Source organism: Brienomyrus brachyistius, chromosome 9 (genome assembly GCF_023856365.1).
Source record: "Brienomyrus brachyistius isolate T26 chromosome 9, BBRACH_0.4, whole genome shotgun sequence".
NCBI lineage: Eukaryota > Metazoa > Chordata > Actinopteri > Osteoglossiformes > Mormyridae > Brienomyrus > Brienomyrus brachyistius.
In genome coordinates this window covers 6,414,505-6,432,538 of record NC_064541.1, presented here as the reverse complement: position 1 = coordinate 6,432,538, position 18,034 = coordinate 6,414,505, and the positions used below count along the sequence as shown (strand labels likewise).

Here is an 18,034-nt window from a genome sequence, read left to right as displayed (position 1 = left end):
TATAAGTTATATCGAGATCACGACTTTTATTTTTTGATTTTCTATGTGCTGACATGGATAACAGCACCAGCACACAGCACTGTGCTATTGATAGAAACCCCTTGTTTGAACGGTGTAACAAAGGAGCTAATCGGCCTTAAGTCTTACCCAAAATGTATTGTTTCTGCCCATTAGTTCCCTTAACTCTCTAGTGGAGATCTAGTGAGTAATAATTCATTACTTAGCAGTCTGTAATTATGCATTCTCGATTACTCAACGTCATTTCATTGTAATGTTCCCCTTTATTGGAAAGTTAATTCAAAGCTGTGATTCAGTGTCTTCTTTTTCTCGAGTGACAAACACTAACATGATTATTGTAGAGTGCTGAAGACATACTGCTCTTCCTGCCAGTGACAGTTTATGATCAAAGTAAAATCGGATGAGTTGGTCCATAATGATGATTGCAAGTAAGATGCTAGTGGCGACATCATGGGTGAAAATAAGCTGTGATCTCGAGATAACAACAGTCGCTATCTCGAGATCATGAGTTAATTTTCGTCTGGAAACCGGGAGAAAATTTACTAGTGATTTATCTCGAGATCACGGAAAAAAGTTGTGATATGGAGGTAAATGGAAGAAAAAACGAATGATTATGCGTGTCTCTGAAATTCTGGTTTAACTACTTTATTAATTCAGCTGGATAATATGACGACGGCTATGACGTATATATAAATACCTGATTCCCCAATTTGGTCATTAGTGTGGTTGTAGAAGTTTCCAGTGTTAATGTTTCAGTTCATTGTATTTGCTCGCTTATGTACATAATATAATCCCCTTCAGTGGCAGCGCATGAATCGTCCTCTTTCATACATGACACTCATGGCATCATATAATCATGTAGTGATAATTTGCTTCTCAGTAGTCATTTCAGCTTCTTCCAATACCTTCCATTTTCTTGTCAAGCTTGCATAATTAGTAGCTGTGATGTATATTTTTGTGATTTCTTTGCACTGGGATAGACGTGGCAGGTACAGGTAATTCCTGCTCTGATTTTAGTAGGCAAAATCTAATGGGCCGCATGTAACAGGTTTCCATGGCGACTGAATTATAATCATTGCTTTCTTGCTCTTGCTTAATAAGACGGTGCGCCTGGTGGGGTTGTGAGTTTTTGCAGCAGTATGTGCAGCAGTAACACTTCTCTCTGCAGGAGATGTTTTGCCTTGATTACCATTAAAGTTCACGCCTAGAAAATGTCTATTTTATACACCTGCATAGATGGCACGTATATATACTGATCAGCTATAACGTTAAACCGACCTACCTGATGTTGTGTAGGTCCTCCTCAAGCCACCAAAACAGCTCTAACCTGTCGATGCATGGATTCCACAAGACCTCTGAAGGTATCCTGTGCTTTCTGGCACCGAGACGTTAAGAGCAGATCCTTTAAGTCAGGGGTAGCCAATCTTGTCTGCAAAGGGCCGGTGTATATGCGGATTTTCCCTGCAACTCCCTAGTTATATAACTAACTAGAGGACTGATTGGCTGAAGAGGCCTCACACCTGGGTTTGAACAGCTGACCTAAAGCTTACCCCAAAAACCTGCACACACACCAACTCTTTGCAGATAAGATTGGCCACCCCTGCTTTAAGTCATGCCAGTTATGAGGTGGAACCTCCATGGATCGGATTTGTTTGTCCAGCACATCCCACAGAGGTTTGATTGGACTGAGATCTTGGGAATTCAGAGGCCAAGTCAACACTTTGAATTCTTCTTCATGTTCCTCAACCCATTTCTGACCATTTTTTGCAGTGTAGCAGCGTACAATGTGCTGCTGAAAGAAGCCATTGGCATTGGAGAATACCGTTGCCATGAAGGGGTGTTCTTGGTCTGCAACAATGTTTAGGTGGGGGGTAACGTCCACATGAATGCCAGGGTCCAAGGTTTCCCAGCAGAACATCGATAGCCTTTGTTCCCCACATGCATCAGTGAGTCTTACGCGCCCTTGAATGCATTGCTTGGTTACCAATTACCTTTCCTTGGATCATTTTTGGTAGGTACTGACCGGTGCATGCTGGGAACACCCCACAAGACCTGCCATTTTGGAGATGTTCTGATCGTGTTGTCTAGCCATTACAATTTGCCCCTTGTCATAGTCGCTCAGATCCTTACACTTGCATATTTTTCCTGCTTCCAACACATCCATTTGAAGAACTGATTTTCATTTGCTTAATATACAATTGCAAAGAGATAATGAATGTTATTCATGTCACCTGTCAGTGGTTTTAATGTTATGGCGGATTGGTACAAGGGTTGAGCTCAAACAGGAAACCTGCCTTAGAACGGTGAACATCTCCTCATCCCCTCATCACCCCTGCTTTCAGCATTGGGTCACGTGATCCCCCAGGCTGTCCACGATTGGGCAGTGTCACCGAGGCACACGTCCAATCAGACTTCGGTGTTCTTATAAACATAAGCAAAGCCCCACGCTCATTCTCCAGCCTTCAGTTATGCTCCAGTGAGGGCGTGAATGAGATGCTCACTGCACATGGCCAAACTGAACTCCATTTCTGCTACAGAGCTCAGCCTTCAACCATCTGCCGCCTGCTTTCGTCCTTTCCTCACCCCTTGGAGTCACGATCTTTTATTGCCTCTTCTCCACTGGCACAGACATGTTATTGCATGGGCAAAGGAGTGAAACATGGATGTAACGTTTGCATGTAAGTAAATTATACGTTTATGTGGAATAAAAAGGGTTCCTATGGGAACGTTGTGCTTTGGTTAGGCGTTATTTTTTCAAATGAAAAAAAAGGGTTTATTGTAACCTCAGCGCGTCATTAAAGCAGACTAGGCAGATGTATGCTTTGTAAAAAATAAAAAGCATATTAATAGATTATTTAAAAATATCTGTTTCTTTCCTACTAATGTGCTATCATTCTTTGAAGTAATTTGTCAGGGTATTCTTCTTATTATTATTATTATCATCATTATTATTATTATTATTATTATTAATAATAAAAATCATGATAACAGTGTATTGTTCTTAATTTCTTTATCATTTTCTTCTGTCAAAAAACTCAGTATGTAAGCCATTATGTGCAGAATATATTACATCAATGATTTTTTACATCCAGATGTGTGTTTTCCATTATTTATATATGAACATTTAGAAAAAGACAAATATATCAAACGGTTATTTATCCCTGCAAAATGCTCTCTGTTGCCGCCGCTTCTCCTACAACGGCAGAAGTTGTGCAGCAGTACCAGGAGGTCAGTATATTAGTTGCTACAAGGCTACTCCAAGCACAAAAGTGTGTAATGATGTTGCTGGTCATATGGTGACAACCTCATGGGGGGAAAAACGAACAAGAGAAGAAGCGAATCTCTGGAAAACCGAGTCATAATCGATCTGCTGTGTGCGCGTGTCTTTCTTCCATCTGGCTTTGTTGGAGAGAGTCATTTGTATAAATATCAGCTGTGTTTTGACTGTGACAGGGTTGCTGGTTTGATGGCACTGATGCTGGCAGAGGCTTGTCCTTTCTATGGTCTAAGAGGGCATTATTCTGTACGGGGCTGCATCTCTACTAAACAATTAGCAGAGTTAGAGAACCGCTCATCAGTTACCATCTTCGTATTTAGGTTTTTAGTTGTATGTTTCATTTTCTTAAGTCATGACACCAAAAGATTCTGATTCAGCATGGGGAGGGGGGGTGCATGCAAGTTTTTGGGGGATAACCCTTAGGTCACCTGTTCACACCCAGGTGTGAGGACTCTTCAGCCGATCAGTTCTTTAATTAGCAACTAAATAGGGGGTTGCTTTGAAAACCCACATATCCAACGGTCCTTCCTGGATAAGACTGCCCGTGCATGATTTAACATATATGTCAATTATGAGCTTGTATTTTTGCAAGCATATTATTGGAATAGTATTATTATTAATATCCTGACATCCATAATAAAAATCTTGATTTTTATTTATGAATTACTGCTTAGGTGTCCTCAGTTACAAACTGCTGTTGCATTTATAATGTGGGCTGTAGATATTTTGACCCAACAAATCACAAGTGTGCTATATATTATAATCATCATTTAAATATATTTGAACAGAATGTTAAGTAGGAAAGGATCAGATCAAATTTGTTTTTAAAAGTGGTATGAAAAGATTTGTAGCAATTCCTGCAAAACACGCCGTGCGGAATCCTGTTGGGCCTGTGTTTGCCAGGACTGCATGATGGCCGAGGGACAGTGAATCTTGGCTTGTGGCCGTCATTTGAGTTGCTATTCTTGTGGTATTGCAAGCTATTGGACCAAAGGACAAGCCTGTTAAGATAAGCATTATTTTCTTGAACTCTGCCTTTTATTCCATTAATGCATTTGATGTTGAAAATCATGTACCAGTGCTTAATGCTGGTACTCTATGTGCTAGTACAGCATTAATGCATGATAAATATTACTTTACCTATTGTAATGTTCCATGATTCACATTTTATATAACCGCTTAAATCCCCTGTAAACAATATCCTTGTTTAAAAACGCGGTTGTTGTTGTTTTTTTTTTTTTTTTTTCAGGAAGCAACACTGAAGTTCCGTTAGATATATTTGTAATGTTCGTCTGTGGTTGTGTGAATGCTCATGTGTAATAATTGGTGAGGAGCAAAGCCATGCTAAGAACAGGCTTCTTGTCAACATCTCACAATGTTTGTCGTTAGGGCTTTAACAAGGCGTCCTCTGTGCAAGCAGTGGTCCATGATTCCATGGTTCCTTAAATTTGCTGGTTACCAAGTCTGACGGCCCTTTCAGATACATCGCAGGGATTTTCACGGATTCTCTTACGGGGAAAGAGCTGCCCTCCGGTCTAAGTATCGCATTTTTATGTTTCAGGGGCTGTTTCATTTCACTGAACAGACTCTGTCTTGCAAGGAGCCTGCACTTAATTTGTATTGAATTGGCAGGAAATCTGTGAGCAGCGCACTGGAAGAGAGTATCTGTCCAGACAGCTGTGCATGTATTCAGTATTCAGGACGGTCTCAGGATAGTCACGGTCTGCAGGAAAATGCATCGAGATTATTAATAATAAAATATAGTAAATCATATTTTGTTAATCTACGATGTTTAGATATTTAGCTTGAATGAACATCGTATGAACTCAGAAATATCCTTTAATGGGTATAAAATGCACCTTCACCAAGACACAAATCAATACTCTGTTACATTTTTTTTTCTGCCTTGCCCAAAACAAAGTTTAGTAAAGGTGATTTTATCTGCATTCTCTGTTTCTTAAGAGTAGCAGCCTAGACGGCAAAAAACAGTCTGACTGTCGCCGAAGCATCACAAAGCTATTTTTCAGGCTGCCATTTCTCTGCAAGCAGACTGTATAGTGTCGTATTTTTCTTTTTACGCACATCTAGATGTGCATGAAAGGTGCTGTTAGCCACACGAGTTTATGAGATTAGCCCATTGGGGGGTTTTTTCTAATGATCAAGATAATTGGTAACATTTTATATGTTGTGCTACATTGTGTATATCTTATATTATGTATTGTTATACATGCAATATATAGAAAGGAGACTGCAGTAATAATGAGAAGGGCGCTTAATCGGGCAATATTTCGTTTTATAACCAGTCGAAAATGTAGCTTTTCTGGATGAATCGTTAGACGAGCGAGGAAACGCGAAAGCGAACAAAGACGTAGACTGATATACTGATATTGAGTCAAAATTGTTTAACCTAAAAGAAAAATATCCCCAACGATTTTGTGTTTTTATATTACCGGTACCCCCTCCACATAGCCAGGCGTGATCCCAATGTTTGCACCATGTAATTCGAAACGGTTTTAAATTTCACACTGAATTACCATCATCTATATTCTTCACCAAAGCAGATACTGCACATAAAATATGACCATATTGCACAGTTAAACTATAAATTTTAGACCTTTATTAGAAACACTTCTCACTGAAACATTATTTAAAATTGGATAAACATATGTTTATTAATCACCAGCTTTCCCACAAATACGTTTACATTGTAACGGAATATGCAGCTTCACGTAACGCTAAAAAAAGGCACTGTTAATCAAACCTAACCATTTATTCCTTCCCAGCCTGCAAATGTGTCTCATTTACCCGATAGCACCCTCGGGATCCAGTCTCTCCGAGGACAGGCGTCATTACTGGCTGTAGGGTGAGACATGCCTGCCTCAGGAAGGGACCGATCACTGGCCATGCATGTACAACCACCTGCTATTTTTTTACCCAGAATTTTCTATTATAGATATTTACACAGCTTGGATGCAGCCACATCTAATTCACCTAGTCAGTTCCCGCTTTTGTTTTGCGTGTGTGCGAGTGTGTAGTTACTGGTGCAGCTGTGTTGCACTGGTAACTATTCACTGTAGCCTAACATAGCAGTACCGGTGCCACAGTTTCCTCGTTGACATCTGTATTGTATTATAGCCTCACGTTTATGTGCCTGCCAAATAAATAAATGCAAATGTATTGCATGCTTGACAAAGCATTTTACTAACTTTAGTCTTATTTAACTTTATTAAATAGAAAAATAATCTTTCTATGCTACAATATTCTGATATTTACTTTTACTCTCTTATTGCACCCATTGAATAATTATATGCATGCAGCTGTTTGTATTCTGTGGGCCTGTCCCTTATGGTGTTGTGTATATATGGGGATTGTAGATTCATGTTTGAATGGCTTATGTACCTTGGCCGCTCCGGGTAACTGGACACGTCACCATGCATGCCAGTAATAATTATGATGACCATGCTTGCTAGTTGAGAAAAAAGTAGTGATATTTAACCTATGTGACATCCTATAAGCATATGAAATGCCAGTCTTCTAGTAGATTAGTTAACTTATGTCACAACTGTGATGTAAACACTATGCAGCCCATGTGACACGTGAGAACGGGTCCATCTTGCACTGTTGGCCTTGATTCCACCTTTTGCACCCTTTATTGGCCTCACATTGTCGCCCTAATGTCTCTGATTGGATAAAGGGTGATGAGACCTTCCCCGGCTGTCCTATTTCCTGCTCCCACATGTCGCATAGACATTCCCTTCCCCCACTGGACCCATGAACAGCACAGAGTGCCTAAAAATCCTGCCGGCTTGATGAATCACGCAGGACTCTGAGCCACAGCAGTTTTCATAGAGTTGTTGAGCCCCTGAAGAATATCTCACTTCATTTTTTTGGCCATGTATGTTTTTTGAGCTGTAAGAGAAGTGATGTAAGGAAAGTCTTCATAATACTCTCAAATAATACTCTCATATAATACTCTCGTATAATACTCTCGTATAATACTCTCACATAATACTCTCATATAATACTCTTCCCCACAAACATATTCTGCTGAAGACTATTCTGATTCCTTTCATTATAACCAATTATTATATTTCTGTAGCTGTTATAAATTGAGAGCCAGCGCCAAAAAGAAATGCTTTGTTCTGTTACCTTAGCAAGAGCTGCTTTTCTCTACTCAGGTGATACAGACACGGAGGAAGCGGAACATGCCAGCACTGCCAGTCAAGCCTGACCCCCTGGAGCAGCCCAAGAGGAGAATCTGAACTACTCCGTGGTCCTAAGGATCCGCCAGTCAGAAAGGATGAGCAACGAAGATGTGCATTCGCATCCTATTGTGTAAGGGCCTCTGTTCTGAGGTGGACAGAGGGATGCCACCTGATTGTGTGCTTTGAAGTCACAAGTTATAGCAAGTTTTAGTAAGTCAAGCCTTGAACATTTCAGTGGTAATTGATTCACAATATAAAGGACAGAAGACGCACCGTTAAACGTGGCACAGATGCGGTAGTCCGGCGTTAACTCATGACTCATGTCCACCCAGGGAACTGCAGGAGAGGATCCAGCCAGAGGTCATGGAGCTGGTCAAACAGCAGAGACTCCAGCGTCTCTGTGAAGGCACCTGCTTCAGGAAGGCCAGCTCCCGACGTCGGCAAGGTGACAGCTCTGCCTTTTAACGCTCCATCATCACTGTTTCATTGCTCTCCCAACACACAACACCCCGTTTGCCATTTTAATAGAGACAGACATTTTTAATCAAGTCATTTGTGCAAAAAGAACCTTGTTCAAGGGTACAAGTGCAGGGGCCCTCCTGTGACTCGAACCTGCAGCCGTAAGTTACAACTGCGGGTCTGTGACATATTATTGACAAATACTAGACACCGAATCTATACTTACGCTGTGTCCCTTTAAAACATCTAAAAAACAAACCAAATAAACACACAAACAATGACATAAAACAGAAGCATTTAACCAGTTAGCCGAAACCATCTGTATCATAAAAGGTTTAATTGTTACTCACAAATTTTCTTTATTGTTACCACTGTAAACCTTTCTTGGACCTGTAATCCATTCTTGGATTGGTTGCTTGAGGTAAGGAGTTTGCATAGTCAGTTAAAATTTAAATGACAGTTGATCTGTTAACTAACAGTCTGTACATTTATCAACTATGTGTGGGTTGATGGTTAACAGTCCAGTCCAATGATTTTTTTATAATTCACAATTTTGCACATACTTTTTGACCTGGTTCGTAGTGATATGAGTTCCATCAAAGTAAACCTATATTCACAGTCAACTGTAGCATGTGTGGCATTGTTTACGCATTTTTTTGGAATACTATCCTCTTCAAAGTTTCGAGACTTAGGTATTTTTCAGGTTCTTTTTGTTACTTTTGTTAATTTGTGTTATTTATTTATCTTTATATCTACAATCAAGTGCATTTAAATAATGTCACGGGGAATATCCCTGTCATTTTGAAATCTTCAAATCACTTGTAATTGTTGAAAAATCAGTACAACATTGTTTTCTCTGTCCTCATCCGAGAGCTGTTCTAAACTCTCCTTGGAATGTGCAAAAAAAATAAAAAATCAAAGGACACTATTATTCTGCAATAATACTGTCCTCTTTTCTATTGAGAAATGCTGGGCTTTCCTTTGTTGTATATTATGCTAATGAAGTTTATCAGATGGTAGTTTTGATTATTCCAACGCATGCCTCTCTAACCATGTGCTGTTCAAGAAAAGAATGCAGACTAACCTCAAAGCCTAATATCGTCACCCAGAGAACAATGCTGATGATGCCGCATTTACAGCATCGACGGCAGAGCAAATCCCACAGCTGGACCCAAGATCATTCTTTTTTTGCATCCTAGGGTGCAATAATGTTACTATTACATAATTTTTTGCATCTTAGGTTGCAATAATGTGACTATTACATCATTTTTTTTGCGTCCTAGGGTGCAATAATGTAACTATTACATATTTTTTTTGCATCCTAGGGTGATTTTTGTTACTACATTATTTTTGGGTGGCCCCCCAGTGGGCATTACATACTCATAAACTGCCTGCTGTCTGCCCTCTTAGTATATTACACTAGTACAAATGATCTCTTGAGGTCCCACTTAAATGTTGGTATAGTTTGTTAGTAAACAATGACCTTTCAAATTTTCTGGGGGAATCCTTCCTCCGACCACAGCTTAGTTTAATTTTTCTTTCCAAACTGGAATTGTTACCATTATAATATGGCCAGTATTTACTGAACCGATTTAGCATGCAGTACGTGTGAAGTGTAATGTGTGTTTCTTACATAAGAGCCCGCTTGGTTTGTCAGCCCTCTTGTTAGTTTCAACAAAGAATAATGCAATCTGTCTTTTTCCTGTTCTACGTACCGTAATAGGAATTATAAAACATTATTAATTAAATGGGGCCAGTCATAAAGGTGACCACCCACATACACGAGTGAATCGGTTTCAACAAAACCGGCATTGTGTATTATCTTAACATTTTTAGCTCATTTCATTAATGATCTCATTAGTAATTCAGACTAGTATTCCTAATACTAAGGAAAAACGTGCAAAACCCTGATTATTTTTGCATATTTTTGACAGTCTGATGATTAAAATAGACAACTGAATACAACATACGTGAACAAAAAATACACAACAATATTTATTTTGTGCAAACCTTTTTCCTATGTGCCCCTGCAGCTTAGTTTTTCGCTTCTGTTTAATTTAGTCATGAGCTGTTTTACACCTAGAACACTTCATTCTGTTGTCATTGACTGAAGTTACTTAGATTATTCAGCAATGATGGCCGAAACGTTTGAATTCACCAGAATTCAAATAAATGTATTGCATGTCGGGGTTCAAGTTAACTTATGAGGTATTAATTGTTGTGTCTGAAGTTCATATTGATTAGCTAATACACCAAAAACAAGTCAATTCTCAAGCGGCATCTGTGTTACTGCAATCCATAAAGATTTGAGTACATTTACAGTGGAAAATGTGGGGAAAGAACAATGAAAATGAGAAATCGGGTCATTTCACACTACTGTTTATGACAGCAATGGATTTTTGAGTAAGATAGAAGTCAGATAATTTAATCTCAGATAAAGCTCCTTTTGAAGCATGCGAGATTAGGGATACCAGTCCACAGGATTTCCTTTTTGTTTTAGGGATTTTGTGTGTTACATAAATACATTTTAGCGCATAATGCTCTGATCCTCACATTTTGCTAGTTTTCTGCCATGCCTGTTCTCGGCCGTTTTTTGATTGGGATGGCTTTGAAGTGTGCGCTTAATGCCAAGAAAGCCTTTGGCATGTCTGATATTTCCAAGATTAATGTGCACAGACCAGTAGATTTAACCCATCTGCCACAGTGTCCAGTAAACCATCCCACTTTAAAGCTCGACTTGGGTTTATTCCATTCTTAAATGTCCCTGACTGAAGCAACCCACGCAGCTGGTTACATCTGGATGTTGCATCTTCTCTCACAGACAGGTTCTGGTGCTGTCGGCTGTCAGCCAATCACAAGGTCCTGCACTACGGAGACCTGGAGGAGGCCAATCAGGGAGCCGTGTCTTACGAATCGCTGCAGGAGAAGAGTAAGAGGCACACTAAGGAAGACGAAACATCATACAGTCAAAGTCTTGGTCCAGGCTCCTAAAACAAGCAAACAAGACTTTCCAAGCTCCCTCCACAGCCTGTTTGGGCTTTGTTCCAGCTCAGCACACTACTGGAAAAACGAAAGTAGCGTTCCACTGAACCAAAGCAGCAAACGGCAAGAGCCCTAAGCATAGCAACACAAATCGGTTACATCCGATCACAAAGCACATGTAGTTTCGCCGTATGTCATGTCATTTATACGTGTTTTGCTTGTTGATTCCCCCCCCCCCAACTTGACACTCCCCACGTCCTACAGTACAGGTGTCTGACATTAAAGCAGTTTTAACCGGAAAAGACTGCCCTCACGTGAAGGAGAAAGGAGCTCTCAGGCAGAATAAGGTGAAATATCAGCCGCCTTGTCGTGTCCACTGCTTCTGTGTGGGTGTGACGTCTGTCTCTTCAGCTTGGCGGATTTTACTGGCGCCGCCACACAAAACCTGCTCAGATATTTAAAGCTCTACTTTTAGCCAGAATTACTTGTGTCTATGACACCCACACAAGTCAGCACCGTTTTATTTTAGCTTAATTAACAGAAGACAATTAATGGCCAGACAGGGTGTTTAATTGCACTGCAAAACCATACCATGAGTGCGTTATCAATAAAGTATTTAACAACTAAATTATAATTAGTACATTTGTTATGTTTAAGATGCATAAATTCTGTATTTCCCTTTGAAGTTAGCGTCAGGGCAGACTCGTGTAAATGTTTCAAATCATTCTTGATGAATTACCTTCAATGGTAATTTTAGGTGTTACTTTGAAGGTGATGCCACCTTCCTGGTAGATACCAATCTATAGATCCATTTCTTTTCTCTGCTGTACACTTTTCATCCGATTGAGCAAGCTGGTTATTGTCTAGAGAGCGATTGATCGAATCAGGGATCAGATGGCCAGTTAAGTCTGTCAGACAGTCAGAAATTTCGAAGTGGAGAAGGACACTGGAATGACCGTGGAGAGAGAGAGGCTGCATTCTGAGGTTTCTCTTGCTCTCTCCGCATATTCAGCTGGTGAATGTGCTTGGGGAACAGGTTAGATGGTGACACATGTACCATCTGGAGTGTGAAATCTGGGCTGGGGCTGAGCAAAAGGGAGCCAGGCTGGGGGGGGGGCAGCGCTATGTCAGAAGAGGAGCTCTGAACTGTATTTTCCATGCCCACTGTCTCACTGCAGGAGGTGCAGGAGGCGCAGGAGCTGGCATTCTCCATCGTTTATGACTCAGACGAATATCTGAACTTCATCGCTCCCAATAAACATGAGGTAGGAATGAATCAGCATGATTTTCATATTCCTCACCAATACGACCCTTCAGAGAAAATGTGCATCAAAGCTGCACCATCATGAAACTGTGTTTTCAATAGAAGACTCTGCACTGGGTTTCTTTAAAGCTTTAGTTTGTATCTGTGTTTCACCCTAATTAAACGAGCTAGCATTTATGAGCATTTAATCTCTCTTGCAGTACTGTGTGTGGATAGACGGGCTGAACATTCTTCTGGGGAAGGAGCTGACCAGTGACCTCACCAAGTCTGACGTGGAAATCCTGCTCAGCATGGAAATGAAGCTCCGCCTCTTGGACCTTGAGAACATCAAAATTCCTGAAGCTCCACCTCCGATTCCCAAAGAACCTAGTGACTACAACTTTGTTTATGACTGCAACTAACTGGCCTTTCCTCATTCAGCCCAAAGTAACTTCAGAAGATTAACCCCTGACTTTTAGTTTTACTATTATGTGCAAAAAATTTCCCACATATTCTTTTCCACTTATATACAAAGCATCGAATAAGGTTTGAAATGGCTACTTAACCATGTCCCAAATGTTCCTGCCACACATGGCATGAATCAAAACAGCACCAATATCATTTCTGTTACCTGGGGGGTACTCCACAAAGCAGGATTTCTTGCTTAGCCGGATAACTTATCAAACTTAAGTTAGTCTGAACTAGACTTTCTTTGTTCACCTATATTTAGCCCAGACTACCTTAAATCCAAAGTTATCCGGCTAAGCAAGAAATCCTGCTTCATGAAACAGGCCCCTGATCCTGTTTACATGTTTAGAGAACATGGTGAAGGATTTTCTTCCTCACATACCAAATTAACAGTATTTTTTTCCCCTGAAAGAGGAAAAGTGGATAGAAGCTTCAGGACTCACAGATCTGATTAAATCTAATTTTCATTTCATGTAAACCATTAAACAGTTTGCACAGAAACCGGTGCCTACTCACTTATTTACAAACAGCTTATAGCACTAAAACATCCAATTTGTTCGGAATGCAGTATAGGAAAAACACGTCACATTAAGAAACACATTAAGAAACAGAATAATTAATGATTGGGCAAAGAGAAGAATTTCAAATTAATGCGTTTTCAAATACAGTCTCTGGAAAACAAACATTCTGTTTTGTAAATTAATGCATATTGCAATTAAAACACACGTGACCGTAGTATAAAAATTAAACATAACACGGTTTTGTCTTATTCCAAACAATCAACAATATGAAAAGTATCCTGGGTGTATGAGCAGCACATGCATGCAAACTCGTAAATTGAAATAAGGAAAGATTGGTGAAATTATTTCTTTACAAAAGTGCTGGGATGTTGATATAACAAGACGACATATTTGGAGAACAATTTCCAAAGCTGCATTTACTGTGCTTATTAGCTGAAAAGATCCTTCATTGTATTCTTTTCTTTTACCAATGATGGAGTAGCTCTGTTGTAAACCAAAAAGCAGAACATCTTTGAAGGAATGCACACATTTAGTAATTCACAGCCTCTTTTTAAGTGGTCACACTTATGATCATTAATATTCCATCTTATGGGGGTGATGCACACACAGAACTACTTCATGTCACAGGCCAGTGTTTTGTGAAAGACAGTTCCTATTAAGAGCTTGTCTCTATAAAAGGCGGAGACTGAGCATCCCTGAATAATGCTGCCGTTATCGCAGTACACCTGCTTCACGATGGGCTTCTCTGAATGGACATTCTGGATTTGAATCACCTGAGGACAGACATGGACACACAGGATGTGCGTGTTGCTTTAAATATGCAAATCAACACAGTACAGACATAGTTATGCTAACAGCTTGAGTAGGAAAACAGACACCACATACTAAACAGATTATTTCCTTTGAGGGAGTTTATCCAGAATTCCCCCCAAAAGAAATTATACATTTGCCACTTTCTGTGAAATTACAGAACTTTTAAAAAGCAACAAAAGTGAATAAAAAATTTAAAAGCTGAAAAAAAAGGTAGAGCTGACAAAAAAGAAAAAGATTTAAACCATTATCTGCAGGTCGCATATTCCATGTAGATGGGTAAAAGGCAAACTGGTTCATACACATGCACTTAGGCGAGATCCATCTCATGCAGCCAATTGGACACACTGACCTCACATCCAGGTGGATCCTCGGGGTCGTAATGCAGCATCTTCCAGCCGTTAGGGAAACACCCCAGCCACAGATCGCCTGTGTCCAGGTCCACCTCGACGTTGTCGCACAACGATCCAGCATCCACCGACTTATTAAACGGAATAAAGGTCAAGTAAAGTTAATGTGGTTCACACATGCTTAAAGCAACGCAAGTTCTCAGGTACACTTCCGCTACAGATTCTTATTAACATGCATTGCTTCCAACACATTATATAGCAGCATTAGTGTTTTCCAATGAAGTTCTGAAACTTGCATTGTAGTTCAGTACCAGATATTTTTAAATTACATAATGTCCGAAATGTTAGCCAATCAAATCATTTAGATCAGCGTTTCCCAATTCGGTTCTTGGGGAGCTGGGAGGGAGTAAAAATGTGGCCTGTCTGGTAGGGTGCACGGATGGAGCAATAACTGTGGGTGCCTGAAGACCGGCTTGGGAAACACTCATCTAGAGCAGAGGTGTCAAACTCCAGTGTGACAGAATACCTTAGTTCTTTCCCTGTTCCAACACAAATGATTCAGCTCAAGAGCTGTGTAGTAATTAGGACAAAGAGACGTAAGGAGATGAATCGGGTGCGTTAAATACGCAGGGCTCTGACCCTCCAGGACTGGGATTTGACACCCCTGATCTAGAGGATATTGGAAAGCATCAATTTTTTCCATCCATCCATCCATCCAATTGCTTACAACTCGTCGGATCAGGAGGGTACCTCACAGCATAAAGCACAAGGCATGAGCACACCCTGAATGGGATGTTTGTCATGCGACTGACTCACACATGCAACCCTAACCCCACTGGTAATTAAGACACACCAATTTACCTAACTGCTTGCATGAGGAAACTAGTCGCCAGTGGAGATTCACAACAAGGTGACACATACAAACACACATAAAAACAGAAGTTTTTTTTTTTTTTAATTTCTCAACAGTTAAGTATTTGAATAAAGTGAAGTTTTACCTTTATCACAGTAAGGTTTTTGTTCTCTTGAATTGCCATGACGTAAATTTTGTGGTCGAAGATATCAGCCACATATATATGCCTGAAAATAAAATAAATGAGATGAAAATAACTTGTGACTGCATTTATATCAGTGTTATGTTAAAACGAAATTCCTTTAAATGATCCAAACAAACTAAGACTTAAGAATCCATTTAAGACAAACCTCTTATCAGGAGAGCTGTTGATACCATTGGCCATAAAAAATCCCTCAGCCACAACTTTGACCTCATCAGGACTGTAGTAGACAACATTAGTCCAGGGTCGCCCAATCACAGGCTCTAGACGTTTCATTATGGCGTTGGAAAAATAATGGTCGTTTGTTGCATAGAATCTATCTGCACCCACCGGAACAACGTCATTCACACTGCAAAACATGGACAAGCAGGCGTGTAACAAATGTGAAACTGCAAATGTATAAAGGATTACTATTTTATCTACTGTATATCTAGTACTTGCTGCTATGGGCTTTGAAATGGCCATTTTAATAACAGGATGTTTAAACTATCATTATTAGCTTTCTAGAGAGTTTTACTGGTGGCACAGCTGAACGAGATAATTAGTTCCAATTATCCAACTATTTCAATTGTTTGAATTTTAAGTCATTTAGTCTCTCTAACCGGTAACACAAACCTATAAAGCAATTCATGCTGAATAGTATTCAGATGCACAATCGAATTGTCCTCCTCCACAAATCGAAAAACTTCCACTTGGCTGTTGTCTCGAGGGTGATTAACAACGAATAAGTAGACCGAGTGATCTGGAAAGAGATTAGAAACGATGGATAATGACAAACACTCCTATATACTATACACTGCCGCCACCTTGTGTCCGTACTCAGTATCGCAGCAGCATTTCACAGATGAGACGAAAAAAACTTCGATAAAAACACAATTTACCACGATTTAATAATTTTGCTCTTCTATGATAAATTGTTTTTCACTTTGCCTGATATCTATGCAATAAATTTTTTAGCAAGTTATATTTTCAATTTAAGCCTATAAGTATACATTCTCTAACTAGAAATAGAGAACAACTCAAAAGATATTAGTTATATTACCCTTCTCATCAATATAAACACCAATTCCGTGAGGGTTGAAAGAGTGTACGTCAAAGGCTCCTGCAATCTTTAGTTCCACTGGTTTCAGACGTGGATCATGCAGGTCGACCGTGTATATCTTCCCCGGGGAATCGGGAGAAAACATCACGCCTGGATACTTCAATCCCTGCTCAATAAAATTGAACGACAGAAGTAAATCTCATATATATGTATGTATTTACTTCTGAATGCATATATAGTAACAGTATTTTATAATACTACTATCCTATAAGGAGCATATATCAAAATTCACTCATAACCATTATAATCAATATGCAGTTTCATCAAACTATTGGCGAGGTGGGATACCAAAATTTACATTAATTTCTAGTGATGCTTTTTTTTGGGGGGGGGGGCACTTACTGTACTTATAATTGCAAGGCCGTGTGGAAGCACCGTTATGTCCTCTGATCCATATTCTAACAAAAATAAAACAACAATGTTGTCGTGGAGCGAATCATAAATCTGAATAATCCCTGCCCCAAATATCGGACATGCCATCTCTTCATAGGACCCATTCTACCAGTGGCACGAGGACACTGGTTTCTCACTCGTTAACTACCTTAGTAAACGCTTACGTGCTTATCTGGAGACGAATTACTTTGATTATCCACCGTAACTTTTAGTTTATTTTTTATGCAACGTACCAAGGCCTTTAAGGTGGCGACAGTTGGGCAGATGATTCGGAATAACTTCTCTGGAAGCTAAACATACTTTTCTGTAAAAGAGGAACAAATGTCTTTAAATATTATGACTCAAAGACGCGCGTTAGGCACAATTTGTAAACGAGCAGCAAATGCAGGACTGATTTTAAGACTTTAAACTTTAGCACGCACTCAAAGCTTAATGACTGATTGCAAAAGTCAGTGTGTCATACGGCTGGCAAATTAGTTACATAACATTTAGCCTATTTTTAGTTAAATGTACGAACAATTATACAATTATTTGGGGGAAAAAAAACGATGAAATTGTACTTTTTTTTTTTCTTTTATAAGGGGACTTTGTTTAACTTGACCTTAGTAAATGAATAGTAAACCAGACCTGAAAAGTCGGCACTTTTTAAATAAATGGAACCACCCATATACACATTGAAAAACATTTCCAGCAAGGATTATTTCCAGAATAATTGGTTATTCGCGATGAAAACATCCGGCAAAATAATGCGACTGCAAAAAAACACCCGAGATAGAAGCAAAACCAACCCACCTTAAAGTGATGATTCTTTCTCCGAGAAATGCCACGAAAACTGTAATAAGCGCAAATACAATCAATAGTTTCCCCATTTCAACACTAGTTCATATGCGCGGCAGAGGAAGTGTGCGGCAACATTTAGTGCCTCAAACAGAAAGGCGGTGCTACCCAAAGACAGGAGTTCGTCAGCAAGAGAAGGGAAAAAAACAGTAAGACTACTTTGGAAGACTTAAAAAGTCTGGGTAGATGATCCGGGACATTTGTTTTTATTGTTGTATTTAAAAAACAAACAAAAAACCCAGAAGAAACGTGGTTCTTTTATAAAACAATATCACAAGTTCTTTTTTTCTAAAAAACATATTCTGAATTTAATT

General features: G+C 39.5%; 2 protein-coding genes across 4 annotated transcripts; one reads left to right on the top strand and one right to left on the bottom strand.

The window, feature by feature from the left end:
- The first annotated feature begins 2,477 nt into the window (after positions 1-2,477).
- LOC125749262 (engulfment and cell motility protein 1-like) lies at positions 2,478-13,153 on the top strand. 3 transcript variants are annotated; one of them, XM_049026342.1, is made up of 8 exons: positions 2,478-2,696; positions 3,224-3,246; positions 7,474-7,630; positions 7,833-7,945; positions 10,781-10,888; positions 11,206-11,288; positions 12,120-12,206; positions 12,406-13,153. In XM_049026342.1, exons 3-8 carry the CDS (start codon positions 7,596-7,598, stop codon positions 12,604-12,606), a joined length of 627 nt encoding a protein of 208 aa, XP_048882299.1. In that variant the 5' UTR covers positions 2,478-2,696; positions 3,224-3,246; positions 7,474-7,595; the 3' UTR covers positions 12,607-13,153. The 3 variants fall into 3 exon arrangements, with proteins under 3 accessions (XP_048882299.1, XP_048882298.1, XP_048882300.1); XM_049026341.1 differs by lacking the exon at positions 3,224-3,246; XM_049026343.1 differs by lacking the exons at positions 2,478-2,696; positions 3,224-3,246 and adding an exon at positions 4,459-6,158.
- On the bottom strand, positions 13,099-17,872 carry LOC125749261 (serum paraoxonase/arylesterase 2-like). Its single transcript, XM_049026339.1, has 9 exons — positions 17,676-17,872; positions 17,117-17,187; positions 16,833-16,888; positions 16,431-16,596; positions 16,004-16,130; positions 15,537-15,737; positions 15,332-15,413; positions 14,336-14,464; positions 13,099-13,946 (listed from the first exon to the last, which is right to left on the bottom strand). The coding sequence occupies exons 1-9, from the start codon at positions 17,750-17,752 to the stop codon at positions 13,785-13,787; spliced, it is 1,071 nt and encodes a 356-aa protein (XP_048882296.1). The 5' UTR covers positions 17,753-17,872; the 3' UTR covers positions 13,099-13,784.
- Between the last annotated feature and the right edge of the window lie 162 nt (positions 17,873-18,034).

Excerpts from the sequence above, each read along its gene's own strand:
- LOC125749262 (XM_049026341.1), top strand. The coding sequence starts at position 7,596 with ATGAGCAACGAAGATGTGCATTCGCATCCTATTGT. Across the intron at positions 7,631-7,832 it reads GTGCATTCGCATCCTATTGT|GGAACTGCAGGAGAGGATCC; the intron begins GTAAGGGCCTCT and ends ATGTCCACCCAG. Across the intron at positions 12,207-12,405 it reads TCGCTCCCAATAAACATGAG|TACTGTGTGTGGATAGACGG; the intron begins GTAGGAATGAAT and ends TCTCTCTTGCAG.
- LOC125749261 (XM_049026339.1), bottom strand. The coding sequence starts at position 17,752 with ATGGGGAAACTATTGATTGTATTTGCGCTTATTACAGTTTTCGTGGCA. Across the intron at positions 16,889-17,116 it reads TCGCCACCTTAAAGGCCTTG|AATATGGATCAGAGGACATA; the intron begins GTACGTTGCATA and ends TATTTTTGTTAG. Across the intron at positions 15,738-16,003 it reads CAGCATGAATTGCTTTATAG|TGTGAATGACGTTGTTCCGG; the intron begins GTTTGTGTTACC and ends CATGTTTTGCAG.